Below are 14,794 nucleotides of genomic sequence, written 5' to 3' on the forward strand. Positions count from 1 at the left end.
AAGATGTTTTTTACACAGTGTTAAACAATATATTAACTAGAAAACGTCTACACACACTGTAATATGTATTGGTTTTAAAAGGAAAAATGACAAACAAGTTACAGTACTGTACTGTACTTAAAAACGTATAAATGATATATACTGTAAACTAAAAAATGTTTATAGCACTGTATATAAAAAAGAAATTTTTTACAAAGAAATAAACTACTGTATGTATAAACTAAGAAATGATTATGCTGTATGCATTGTTTTTACAGTAAAAACGAAAACAAATTACTTGGAAAAAGTAAGTGATACATTTTTGTTTAGCAGATGTTACTCTAGATTTAGCTGCAGTGTCCCTCCATTTTTTCATCAACACCTTGTCCATTGGATTCTGCTCGATTTATTGAAGGGTGATGTCAAAACCGTTTTTTGCATCATTGTGTGAAATCCGGGTGAATCTACAGTAATAAGTACTGTAGAGAACACGGAATAAAGCAAACAACGATGTTTTCTAATCCCAACAAAGGATAAAACTGCACAATAACGTACAGTATAACAGTATGCACAGTGATAGACACCGCAACAATGGCCCGACAGGCATCCAGTCAGTGACAAGTCGGCACAGGCTCGCGAGCCTCAGCATAGTCGGACTAACTGGAGTGATGGACCATCCAAGGTCGGATTACAGGGGTTCTACTGTAATTATTAATTTTATTATCCTATTTAAAATGATCTTTTGACCCAGAGTGACCTTTCCCATCCCTTATTAACTCTGAATATCTTTATCATTTTTTGTGCTTATACACAAGGCTCAAAGTGCAGTATCTGGTATAGTAGTTGAATTTAGTGCATGATCTGTACTATCAAGAAATTAAATGCGATGATTTTACAATCATTTCATTCTGATTGTTTGCAGTTTGCAAACTGTTTACATTTTGCTGAAAATCAGACTGAGACCTCTGTTTGTTACTTCTTTATGATTAGTATGTGCATCTTCAGTTTCATTAACTACTGAATAAGGCCATTTTTTCTCAGGCTCAAGAGTCACGGTTGGGATCAAATTCCAATACATCAGAAGCAAATATGACTGAGAAGAGTAAGCCAGGGCATATGAAGCACCAGAGTATGACAAAGGTAGGTAAAGTTTTCTCGGTTTTATCATTACACTTACTATCCTAAACTAATATTAGCATAGACCACCCAGTAAGCTAAATTGTGACAAGAGTAAGGTGAAAACTGAAACACCTGAAAGGCTGTGCTATGGTGTCAGTTGAACTGTCTGAGCTCATTTATAAGTAATATTTCACTGGGAAGAACCTGCAAATTTGTAAATGAGCACTAGGATCAGAAGATTGTTACTTTAGGCTCACAATGTCTCATGACAAACAAAGTCTGCAGCTCACTAAGTTTTAATGTTTTTATTTGCAACAATCAGTACAGAAAAGGATTTCAGTCTTGAAATATATCTATTTTGCATGCTGTTTAGAATTAAAGAGTTTCTATTTGTAATATGTGTTATTTGTTTCTGTCAAATATCATTTATAAATTAAAGAATTGTGAAAATTTGAAACTTTTTTCTTCTAGTTCGAACTTGCAAAGAGGGGACCCACACAGCATACTTCAAAGAAGACTTTTTTGCAGCACGAACACACTACTATTTGCCCGGTATGCCAAAAACTTCTCTTTTTACACTGTCTACTCCGCAAAACATGAATTGCCTTAAGTGTGAATGCAGACTTAACATGTAAATTTATCAGCATGTGTCTTAGCTTTCATTTCCTGTCCGAGATTATGAGTGTGACACTTGAATTTCAATACTGATAACTGGATGGAAAACCAAGAGTTCTTCATCAATAACTCAATAACGGCTTTTTTTTTCATTAAGGAAGTCCTTTGTAATATATCAGAAAGGTCTTTATGTATGTTTCATTAACAATATGCATTCATGTAGTTCATTTGCATTTTCAGCTAACTCCATCTGTATTGGGTCATAATTTTTCGATTTTTTTCTCTTACATATCAGCAAGAAGTTTCCAAAGTCCATCTTTCACAGTAGTCAAATGGCTCCATGTCCCAAATGAGACCATTTCATTTCCATGACAATCATAATTGTGTCTTTCATTCCAGTTTGTTTTTTGAGCCCACTGTTTCTTTTTATGTATGTTCAAAAAATTAACAAACATCTCTATCCAATATTTGTGTAGTCGTCCTCAGTTTTGATGCAGTTTTGCTTTAAAAGTTCATGTCCACCTACCATAACTCAAACTCTGAGACAAAGTTTTTGCTTTTGATGCATATCAGAAACAAAACAAAACTATTTCACGTACCACAATCACTCAAATCGTTTACACTATTCTATTAATTTCTATTTACTTCAAGTGCTCCCTATATGCTAACTCACCAATTATACAGGTGACTTCTTAATTTATTCTATTATCTGTTGACGTTTGATTATATGTTATCTTACGTTAATTCTTTCAACTTTTTGCCACTTTTTATTGACACTTTATTACTTCATTACATGTTTATCATGAAGAGCTTGTTTCAGAACTTCAGCCATTTTCCAGTGAACCTTCAGTGATGGTACAATTTTTTTGTAAAAATTTACAAAAACATAATATGCTGTTTAAAGTCAGGGATAGTCATATGCACATATGCAGGTGGCAGTAGTATTGCATACACAAGGTTTAAAAAGGCAGTGCATTGGCAGAGCTGTCCTCTGTAATCAGGTGATTCATGAGAAATGTGATTATGGCCACATGACAGACTTTGAAAACAGGATGGCAGTAGAAGCTAGACAGATGGGACATTCCATTTCAGAAATCAGTAGTGGGGTCTTCAGTATTCTGAGACCCAAACTGTCAAAAGTGTGCTGAGAATACAAAATTTCAGGCATTACCTCTCACCATGGACATCACATTGGTCAATAGCATTCATTAAAGACAAGCAACACTGCATGAAATAACCCCACAAATCAGTGTGGGACATATGACAAATGTATCTATTAGGACAGTGGGGAAAATTTTGAATTAATGGATCACCACAGCTGATGACCAAAATGAGTTCCTTTCCTAACAGCACAACTTCACCTGCAGCATCTCTCCTGGACTGGTGACCATATTGATTGGGCTGTAGATTACTGGAAAACCATGTTCTGGTCAGATGAGTGCCAGTTTCAGTTGGTAACAGCTGATGGTAGGTTTCAAGTGTGGCAGACTCCATGAAGCCATGTACCCAAGTTGTCAACAAGGCAATGTGCTAGCTGGTGGTGGCTCCACAGTGGTGTGTGGGCAGGATTTAGATGGATTGAACTGGGTCCTCTGATCCAACTGACCCAATCATTGACTGGAAATGGTTATGATTGGTTACTTGGAGACCATTTGCAACCATTTGTAGACTTCATATTCCCAAACAACAATGGAATCTGTGTGAATGACAAAGCACCATGTTGTGGTGCCACAATTGTTCACGATTGGTTGTAAGAACATTCTGGACAATTTGAATGAATGACTTGGCAACCCAGAACACTCAGTATGAAATGCATTGAAAATTTATGGGACATAAGTGAGAGGTCAGTTCATGCACTGACAGCACTTTTGCAATTATGAATGGCTGTAGAGACAGCATGGCTCAATATTTCTCCAGGGAAATTCCAGTGGCTTGCTGACAATAGTAAGAACATTACAAAGACTGTATAACTTTTTGTTTCTCAAACAAAGATATTAGCAGTGAGTATTCCACTGTCTTTTATATCTCATAAGTTGTTGAAATTTATCCTCTCTCTTTTAGGATGCCAATAAATTATTATCAATATTTTTTTATGCTTCAGCTCTAACTGTTCATGTAGAATTGCATTTGGGTTCACATCTGTATGAGTGTAAATTTCCAGTCATGCCAAGATATTCATTGTATGTCCCTTGGTACTCTATATACAATTATTATTGCATTTTATATTTTGTTCTGCTTTGTGTGTATAGTTTCATAGGTGCATGTAAAATTCAGATTGGTTGCTCTGAAGGTACTGGATGTGTTCCTTGAACCTTATTCTGACATTTCTGCTCATTTTTCGAATGTAGAATTTGCTGCAGTCATGATGAGAGATTTTGTAAATTCCTGAGTTTGAGCAGTTAGTGTTTTTAGCTTTTCCTTATGAATTTTTGTATTCAAATTTTTATTGGTATGAAGTGCTAGTTTTGCTTTAATCTTTTTAAACAGATTGTTCAGTTTTCTTGAAACTGGCCAAATTTCACTAATAATTTGAATTTATTTATTTATTTTATTTACTCATCACCAATCAACATTTGTTGGAAAAGACAATTTGTCAATTTTTAGGTTCATCACAGTTGACAGTGAATCCGACAATGGGAAGTTATGTATATTAATATTTCACCACATAGAATGAAAAGATTTACTCTTTACATTCAGATTCCTTAACATTATAGACACATTTATCAACTAAATATTTCTGAAGCTGCTCCTTGAAAGTATCACCTTGTAGGTCTTTCATTGATGGTGTAATTTGTTACAGAATTTTATGCCTGTTTGTTTATAACTACATGGGACCTTACACAGTCTTGTAAAGTCTATGTCAAGGTTGTTTCTATATCTGGTTCCATGTGAATGAATATCAGTTCTGTGAGGTAATGTGTGTACTTTTTTTTATATGCAAAGAAGACATGTTTTAATGTACAGTGACGGTACAGTCAAGATGTTGAGACCCTTCAAATAATTTTGACATGATTCTTGACTTTTAATAACTAATAGCTCTAAAGGATTTCTTCTGTCACATGAACATTGTCTGAACACAAGGAGAGTTGCCCCAAGTTTTATTCCATATTGCAAATGAGACTGAAAGAAGCCATAATAAGAAGATAAAAATTGTTGTCTGCCAACTAATGTTACTAGTTTCCTTCACAAAAAAAGACTGCTCTAGATAGTCTTGTACATAACTGTTCCGTGTGGCTGTTCCAGGTTAATATGGGGTCCAGGTGCATACTGAGATGTCTTACAGAGTCAGACTCATTTACTTTTTCGTGCAGTTTGTTCAAGAAGAAATACATAGTTTCTATTTTGGTACTGTTGAGGATTAGTTGGTTACTGTGGAGCCATAAGGCAGACTTTCAAGCATTACTTTTGTTTGTTTCTTCACCTCCTCCAATTTGCTATTTAAGGTAATCAGTGTGGTATCATCAGCTATATTTCATTCATTTACACCAGGAAGAGGAAAGGTCCAAGCACTGAGTCTTTGGAAGAGGAAAGGTCCAAGCACTGAGTCTTTGGGCACACCTCTTACAACTGGTAGGGCATTTGAGCATTGGTTATTTATCATAAATACCTGAATTCTGTTTTTCAGATATTATTTGATTAGAGCCAGTTCATTATTCTTGATATCATAGCACTCTTGCTTCTTTATTAGTATTTCATGTGACACAGCATCAAATGTTTTACTCAAATCTAGTAGGAATGGCACACGTGATGGAATTGTTCTCAGAGCCATCAAGTATGTCTGTCACAAGAGTTTCTACAGCATTTATTGTAGACAAACCTAGCCTAAAACTAAAGAATTAGGAGGGAAAAAGATTTTGTTCAGCAGAGTAGTTGCAGAGTTGCAGTTTAATGCAACAGCCTATTATCTTGGAGATTACAGGTATGAGGGATATTGGATGGTAATTTTTGGGTCTGTTTTTCCCGTTTCTTATAGACTGGGTTAAGGATAAAGACCTTCAGGGCCTGAGGTAATTTTCCAGTTGTAAAAGTTCTATTTACCAGAAATCAGGAGCCATAAAAATAAAAATTGTTTGTTTTAAGATGTTGTTTGAGATGCCGTAGAGATCTTCACTGTATTAGCCATGCAGGTTTTTGACTACTTTGTATACAGTTGGGCATAAGTGGTTTAGGTCAGGTATTTTATGGATAAAACTTCCAGTAGTTGCATCATCTGTTACAGAGGTAGTAGGAGCTTGAAACTTACTACTGTTTACAAAGAATTCATTTAATTTTGCTGACTCTATTGGAATTTCTTATCTGTTTTTATGTTTTGCTGCTATTTTGTTTATTACCTGCCAGGCAGATTTGCATTTGTTGCTGGAGTTTTCAGTGAAATCTGGTTGGCTTGTCATTCATGCAGTACAAGTTGTTGGATCTTAACATGTTTTGAAAGTGGGTGAGAGCTGTTGTTTTTGTCAGATATCAGTATTAACATCACCAGCATATGTCATCTTGTGGTGTTTGTATTTTACCAGCAGGTATTATTAAAAGTCTCCATTTGATCAATAAACAGATTAATATCAGAACTTTGGGTGCAATAAATAAAGATGATGACTATTTTAAGTTTGGGAAGTAGTAATACGACAATCTCTAAAAATTTCTCCTTGCAAAAATGATCAACTTTTTGTTCTACATATTCAGTGTATGACTTTTTGATAACAAAAATACAATTGGTCCATTACTGCTTTTGGTTCTACAGTATGAGCTGGCTAATTCTAATCCTTCTGGGATATACAGAGCAGTCTCAGCTGGCGTGAGGCAGTATGCATTTACACAAAAGACATGGCATGGCTTTGAATTTAGAAAGACATCAGTTTTGTCTGTTTTCTTTTCGATTGATTGCACATTTAGATGCATAATTAAAGTTCAGTTTTCAACATAAATAGGCAAAGAATTAGATGCTTCTGTACTTATAATTTTTATGGTCTTTAATTATTTTTTCAAACTGTTGGTTCACTGCAATTATTTCTTGATTAACACAGGGCAATTACGGCAGATCATGGCAGTGTTTAATGTTGGTATGCGTTAGCAGATTTCTTCAGTCCCGAACAGCTGTAGACGTTTCTTTCTTACAAACGTCATTCAATCCTGGAATAAGCACAATCATGTCATTGCAGGACAGCTCACCTATTTCTGATAGTCTTGTGAGTTTACTACACAACTCACCATTAAAATTGCTACATCATGAAGATGACGTGCTACAGTTGCGAAATTTAACTGACAGGAAGAGAATGCTGTGATATCTAAATAATTAGCTTTTCAGAGCATTCACACAAGGTTGGGGACTGTGGCAACACCTACAATGTGCTGACATGAGGAAAGTTATGACATGAGGAAAGTTTCCAACTGATTTCTCACACACAAACAGCAGTTGACCAGCATTGCCTGGTGAAATGTTGTGATGCCTCGTGTAAGGAGGAGGAATGCATACCATCACGTTTCCGACTATGATAAAGGACGGGTAGTAGCCTATCACGATTTTGGTTTATCGTATCGTGGCATTGCTGCTCGTGTTGGTCGAAATCTAATGACTGTTAGCAGAATATGGAATCGGTGAGTTCAGGAGGGTAATATGGTATGCCATGTTGGATCCCAATGGCCTCGTATCACTAGCAGTTGGGATGACAGGCATCTTATGTGCACAGCTGTGCAACCACGTCTCAATCCCTGAGTCAATAGTTGGGGACGTTTGCAAGACAACAACCATCTGCATGAACAGTTCAACTACATTTGCAGCAGCATGGACTATCAGCTTGGAGACCATGGCTGCAGTTACCCTTAACGCTATATCACAGGAGCTCCTGTGATGGTGTACTCAATGACGAACCTGGGTGCACGAATGGCTAAACGTAATTTTTTGGGATGAATCCAGGTTCTGTTTACAGCATCATGATGGTCGCATCCATGTTTGGTGACATCGCAGTGAATGCACATTGGAAGCATGTATTCGTCATCGCCATACTGGCGTATCACCTGGCGTGATGGTATGGGGTGCCATTGGTTACACGTCTCAGTCACCTCTTGTTCGCATTGACGGCACATTGAACAGTGGATGTTATATTTCAGATGTGTTACAACCCATGGCTCTACCCTTCATTCAATCCCTGTGAAACTCTACATTTCAGCTGGATAATGCATGACCACATGTTGTGGCTCCTGTATGGGCCTTTCTGGATACAGGAAATGTTCAACTGCTGCCCTGGCCAACACATTTTCCAGATCTCTCACCAATTGAAAACATCTGGTCAATGGTGGCCAAGCATCTGGCTTGTCACAATACACCAGTCACTACTCTTGATGAACTGTGGTATCGAGTTGAAGCTGCATGGGCAGCTGTACCTGTACACGGCATCCAAGCTCTGTTTGACTGAATGCCCAGGAGTATCAAGGCTGTTATTACGGCCAGAGGTGGTTGTTCTGCATACAAATTTCTCAGGATCTATGCGCCCAAATTGCATGAAAATGTAATCACCCCGTTTATCATCTGCATTTCTTCTTTGTGTAGCATTTTAATGGCCAGTAGCGTAATTTGAATACACTGTCAATGCTTCAGTTATGTGGGTTGAAATGCCGTGACCATAACTGTCACCAAAAATGATTACTTGTTTCTGTTGGAGTGGTTTTTGGTTGGTTGATGATCAAGGATCAGAAGTAGTGTCCTGTTGTATTTGCATGTCTTCATTATAAAACTGTGTGAGAACATTATCACTAAACACTTCAGCGCTGAAACTTCCTGGCAGATTAAAACTGTGTGCTGGACTGAGACTCAAACTCAGGACCTTTGCCTTTCATGGGAAAGTGCTCTACCATCTGAGCAACCCAACCACAACTCGTACCCCGTCCTCACAGCTTCACTTATTCCAGTACCTTGTCTCATACTCTCCAAACTTCACAGGCGCTCTCTTGCAAACCTTGCAGAACTAGCACTCCTAGAAGAAAGGAGATTGTGGAGACATGACTTAGCCACAGCCTGGGGGATGTTTCCAGAATGAGATTTTCACTCTGCAGCAGAGTGTGTTCTGATATGAAACTTCCTGGCAGGTTAAAACTGTGTGCCAGGCTGAGACTTGAATTCAGGACCTTTGCCTTTCATGGGCAAATGCTCTACCATCTTAGCTACCAAAGCACAACTCACGCCCTGTCCTCACAGCTTCACTTCCACCAGTACCTCATCTTCTACACTCTAAATTTCACAGAAGCTCTCCTGTGAACCTTGCAGAACTAGCACTCCTGGAAGAAAGGATATTGCGCAGATATGGCTTAGCCACAGCATGGGGGATGTTTCCAGGAAGTTTCATATCAGTGCACACTCTGCTGCAGAGTATAAATCTCATTCTGGAAACACCCCCCGGTCTGTGGCTAAGCCATGTGTCTGAAATATCCTTTCTTCCAGGATTGCTAGTTCTGCAAGGTTCGCACGAGAGCTTCTGTGAAATTTCAAAAGTAGGAGACAAGGTACTGGCCGAAGTGAAGCTGTGGGTCATACCTGGGTAGAGCACTTGCCTGCAAAAGGCAAAGGTCCCGAGCTAGAGTCTCGGCCCAGTGGTCTCGATCAAGAGTCTTGGTCCAGCACAGAGTTTTAATCTGCCAGGAAGTTTCATATCAGCACACACTCCCCTGCAGAGTGAAAATCTCATTCTGGAAACTTCAGCACTAATTAAAGTAGGCATATTTTCATTAATACTAACATTTGAGTTCTTATTGTCTGCTTTCCCAAACGAGTTGAATGACCATGTGGAAATTTTTGCATGCTCATATCACTTTTAACTTCATGACAGTTGTTGTCGACAAAACCACTGTCACACAAATTTTCGCTAAGTCTAATATTTGAGTTCTTATTTGTCTGTTTTTCTGAATGAGTCGAACAACCATGCGAGGTTGCAGCATATTCAATATATGACATATGTGTAGAAATGTCAGAATAAGGTTCAAGAAACACGTGCAGGACGGTTATCACAATCAGTGTACATTCTATATGCAACTACAAAACGAAAAACAGAAAGTAGAAAAAATAATGAATGCAGTAATAGTTGTACATTGGGTGCCCAAAGAACATACAATGAATATCCTGAAATAACTAGAAATTTACACCTGTACAGACATATACTGAAATGAAATTCTAAATCAACAAAAAGAAATGAAACATAAAAATATCTAGAAAATTTTACTCACATCCTGAAAGAAAAGAAAAACATTTCAGAGATTTATGACACATGAAAGCCAATAGAACACAACACAAAAGGCCACTCCAGGATGCAGTATTCAGCATACATAGTGATGTCTGAGATATAAAACAAGTAACTACTATCATATAGGTAAGCCCGCCTGGTTGACCGTGCGGTCTAATGCACAGCTTTCTGGGTGGGAAGGAGCACCTGGACCCGGCACAAACCCACCCGGTGGATTTGTGATGAGGTCCAATGAACCCGCCAGTCTGTAGATGCATTTTAGGCAGTTTTCCATCTGCCTCAGCGAATGCGGGTTGGTTCCCCTTATTCTGTCTCAGTTACACTATGCCAGCGATTGCTTTGCAAACAAGTTCTCCATGTACTCGTACACCACCATTACTGTACATACATAGGGGCTACACTTGTCTGGGGTGAGATGTTCCTTGGGGGGTCCACTGGGGGCAGAAACACACAATAATGCTGGGTTTGGTGTGGGGCAGCAGAGGGCTGAAGTGGACTGCGGTAGTCATCGTGGGGTTGTGGACCACTGCGGCTGCCGTGGAGATGTAACCTCTCCATCGTTTCTAGGTCCCTGGATAATGTACAAAGCATACAATACGATCATATAGGTAATCCACAAAATACTAAACTTAACTCTGTCTGAATGGTACTGACTGGCCACTGTGTCATCCTCAGCCCACAGGCATCACTGGATGCAGATATAGCGGGACATGTGCTCAGCACACTGCACTCCTGGCCGTATCTCAGTTTACAAGATCAGAGCTGCTACTTCACAATCAAGTAGCTCCTCAGTTTGCCTCACGATGACTGAGTGTACCCCACTGGCCAGCAGCACTCTGCAGACCAGATGGTCACCCATCCAAGGGCTATCCCAGCCTGACAGCGCTTTACATAAGTGATCTGACAGGAACTGTTGTTACCACTGTGGCAAGGCTGTTGGCAAGCCACATAATACTGTAAATATATGAAACAAACTTTGATCATACATATTTACAAAAAAAAGAACCATTACTGGAGGATAAATAGAAAATGACAAAAATACCGAAACGACCTCATCATGTTACATACATAACAAATTAATAAAGTGCCAATAAAAAAAGCAGCAAAATCTCATAAAATTTATGTAATATTCCATTCTTCAACCTAATATGCACCGCTGGCCTGACAGAAAGAAAACTTTTGGATTTAATATGCATAATTAGTCTCATAATTTGTTTTCAGTACTCTTGAGATTTGAATTTTATTGCCATTCAATACCTGTAGACACCTCTGCATGCTTGATTTTCAAATCAGTTGATAGCCATTCTGTGTTATTCTCCTTAGGGTGAGCTGCAAATGAAGTTGTACAGTACACAATTGGCAATTCAATTAGAAAAAAAAAATTAAATCATAAGCTTAAAAGGTGTGTAAATTAACAAGTTCATTGACATGATGATTCATTGAAAATGAGATTTGGGGATTTGTGTTTGGATGATGATAATGATGATGATGTTTGGCTTGTGTTGTGCTCAACTGTGCAGTCATCAGTGCCCATTTAAAGACCCAATTTTTGCACAGTCCATTTTTTTACACAGTCAAATCTAGCCTCTGTGATGAATGATGATGATGATGATGATGATGATGAAATAATGAGGACAACACAGACACCCAGTCCTGGGCAGAGAAAATCCTCAATCTGGCAGGGAATCTAACCTGGGTGACCGTGACTGAGAGGCAGCAATGCTAGCCACTGGACCATGAGCTGTGGATATTGTATCTGGAGATATACTGCAACCTGAAGTTCCTGGTGAACGTGAAGTGGTCCCTGCTGCAGAAGTTCCATCTGGAGGATAACTAGCGGCAGAGGGAAAAGCAAAAGCAGACTTGATTTTATCCATCAATTCCACTGAGGTGAAGCAAGTAAAGAACTGCACTACATCATGTCAAGTATGACTTAAACTCAATCTATGCATTCAAAGGACCTGCTTGCAAAGCAACACTGTCCAAATGCCTTATGCTTCACAAAATGCAGTCTAGTGATGATGTGACGAAATGTCTTACTGAATTCTTTGATGCTGGAAATAAGTTACAAGCAGTGGATGTCAACATAAATGGTAGTCTTTCATAAACAATGTGGTTCTACAGTTATCCAGGTAGGTATGCTGATTATAGATGTGCTATTTAATCCCGTGACAAACAGCTTAGTGTAGAGATATCAAAAGTAAAGAGTTTGGATGAATGCAACACAAGGGTTCAGAAAGACAGTGAAAATGCAAGCAGTGCAATGTTTGTTAAACTGGATAAACATTTTGTGAGAAAATCTAAATATACTGTGAATGACATTGACAAATTGGGCCAAAAATCAAAACAAACACAAAACAGGGAAAGGCAGCCTACAAATGCTGCTTTATTAACAGTAAGAGACACAAGGAAGATGAAAGCTTTTACAATAAGAAACTAAGTGTACAATTAGCAAACAATGTCAATAAAGCTCATTGCTGTTTCTTTATGAATGAGGTTGCTCCAAATTTTTGTGACAACAACCTTTTTGGTGTGTAGGCAGTAGTGGCATACCACACATGTGCAACAAACCAAAATGTTCAGGTGTGAGATGGGAAATGCAAGAGAATTTAATGATTGCATACAACACTGTTATGCAAACAGCTAAAAGTAATGCATTACAGTTACAGCCAGTGGCCCAAGTTCCATAATGCTGAAAAATACTTTGTACATGCCAAAATTTGGAACTTGTCTCATTTCAGTTGCAAAGGTTGTAGATAACAGTCACTCAGTGATATTTGAGAAAATTCTTGCAGTTATGTGAGATACTAATGATAAAGCAAATTGATTGCAGACTGAGTTGATAACACATTTTATTTACAAGAAAATGTTCCAAAGGCATATATCATTGTTAAGTGATGTGCAACTTTGACATGCTGAAATGAACCACTTGAATGTACAAGATATGATCAACATGATGTATAGATGCAGACTGAAGAGATGAAATAAAATTTGTGCGAAGACCAGCCTTGGTAAAATTTTGTTTGGTTTTGAGTGCATATACATGTCATTAGTGTTTGACTCCTGAAAAGGTCTCAGGAACAATATATTTTCATTTGATATGATCAAAGTGCTCAAAAATTGGTATGTGACCGGTTTGAAATTCAATGATATCAGTCTCGTGAGATGCACTATATGTCCTACAGGAATATTCCCATCTACTCCCTTCACCAAATCAACTCAAATAAACTTCTGGAGTTAATGAACTTTGATGTCTGTAGGTCAATGAGAGAAATCTTTGCAGGTGGTACAAAATATTTTGTACCTCTATATATGACCACAACTGATGGTATCAAATCTACTTCCCTCAGTATAAAGGAGAAATTGTCTACAAATTTGTTCAATTCAGAATTGTAGTTGAAAATCACACTCACCATAAAAATAAATCCTTTTATTCAGACAAGTGAATGGAGTCCCTAAGTGAAAGAATTGACTCTGTCCTCAGAATGGAGCAATACAGCAATGTCTAATGGTTCCATACACACCACAGCACAATGGTGCTCCTGAAAAAAAGAACAGTTCATTGGTTGAAGTGGCTCATCAGAAGCTGGTGAAATGAATACTAACATCATCATTTGCACCGATGCCTTCAACACAGCTAATTACATCTGAAATCATTGCTTAATTATATGACTGAACTCCATTTAATAAGTGGCTGAAGAGAAAACCTGACCTATCTCATCTTCATACATTTGGCCAAAAGTTTGTCATCCTGGAGAAATTGCCAGACAAAGGAATGTTCAATCCTAAAAGGGAAGATGGAATTTTTCTAGGCTATTCTACCTGTTAGAAAGCCTGTGATGTGTGGGTACCTAGAGATCAAATGATTCACATGTGAAGAGATGTGAAGTTCCTTGATCATGGCAGTTCTGAGCCCAAATAAACTTACGTAGGCTTCTATGAAGATGAGCCAGATCATTACCAAATAGGAGTCATCAACATGAATTCCATGGGAGGAGATTTCAATGGTGATACAAACACTGAACCAGAGCCATTATCAGACAATGAATCAATTTATGGGTTTCATGAAGATGGACTTCCAATCACTGCAGGATGGGAATTAAGTCCTGATGGTAACTTATCAAATATTGAGGGAACAACAAAACTAAATGGTCACATTCTTACAAAAACTGAAAGATTTGGAGAAGGATGGTAAGTGACATGCTCCAAACACTGAAGTCCAGTTACCAAATGTGTAAACTTAAAAAAGCCAGTTATGGGCTGCACCGGGCTCATCAACAGTGGTATGTCAAGTTGAATACAACCCTAACATCAATTGGATTGCAACCCACAAGTTCAGATCCATGCACCTTTGTAAATGGCGTATGGCAACATCCAGTCTACCTACTTCTTTATGTATATGACAATATAATCACTTTGGGAGACCCATAGAGGATGAAACAAATCATTGATGAGTTATCAGCCAGATTTTATGTCAAGGACTTTGGTGCCATTAGGTACTATCTGGGCATCTAAGTATAGCAATTTGGTGAAGAGATTAAATTAAGTCAAAGTTGTCATAGGAGAAAAGTGTTATAGTAATGTACAACTGCAGGTTATTAGTGTGGTTTGAAAAATTATTGTAATGGAATAGAGAAAAAGTACTTACATCACTGAAACCTTTTTTATTTTTCAATGTAGTCTCCTCGAACATTAATGCACTTGGCCCAACTATGTTCCAGTGCCTTGATCCCATCTCAAAAATGAGTTTCCTCCAGGCCGGAAAAATAGTTGTCAACTCTAGCTACCAATTCTTTGTTTGAAATGAATCTTTGTCCTCCAAGAAAGAGATGGAAGTCTTATGGATCCATATC

The 14,794-nt window shown here is 38.1% G+C and overlaps 1 protein-coding gene across 1 annotated transcript in view; it reads left to right on the forward strand.

The window, feature by feature from the left end:
* The first annotated feature begins 865 nt into the window (after nt 1-865).
* The window catches only part of LOC126298112 (uncharacterized), an 84,642-nt gene continuing 70,713 nt past the window's right edge, over nt 866-14,794 (forward strand). The window contains exons 1-3 of the mRNA XM_049989433.1: nt 866-946; nt 1,021-1,119; nt 1,570-1,650. Coding sequence (XP_049845390.1) covers nt 866-946; nt 1,021-1,119; nt 1,570-1,650 — 261 coding nt within the window. The remainder of the gene's footprint in view (nt 947-1,020; nt 1,120-1,569; nt 1,651-14,794) is intronic.

The sequence above is a fragment of the Schistocerca gregaria genome, chromosome X (genome assembly GCF_023897955.1).
Source record: "Schistocerca gregaria isolate iqSchGreg1 chromosome X, iqSchGreg1.2, whole genome shotgun sequence".
In the NCBI taxonomy this organism is placed as follows: domain Eukaryota; kingdom Metazoa; phylum Arthropoda; class Insecta; order Orthoptera; family Acrididae; genus Schistocerca; species Schistocerca gregaria.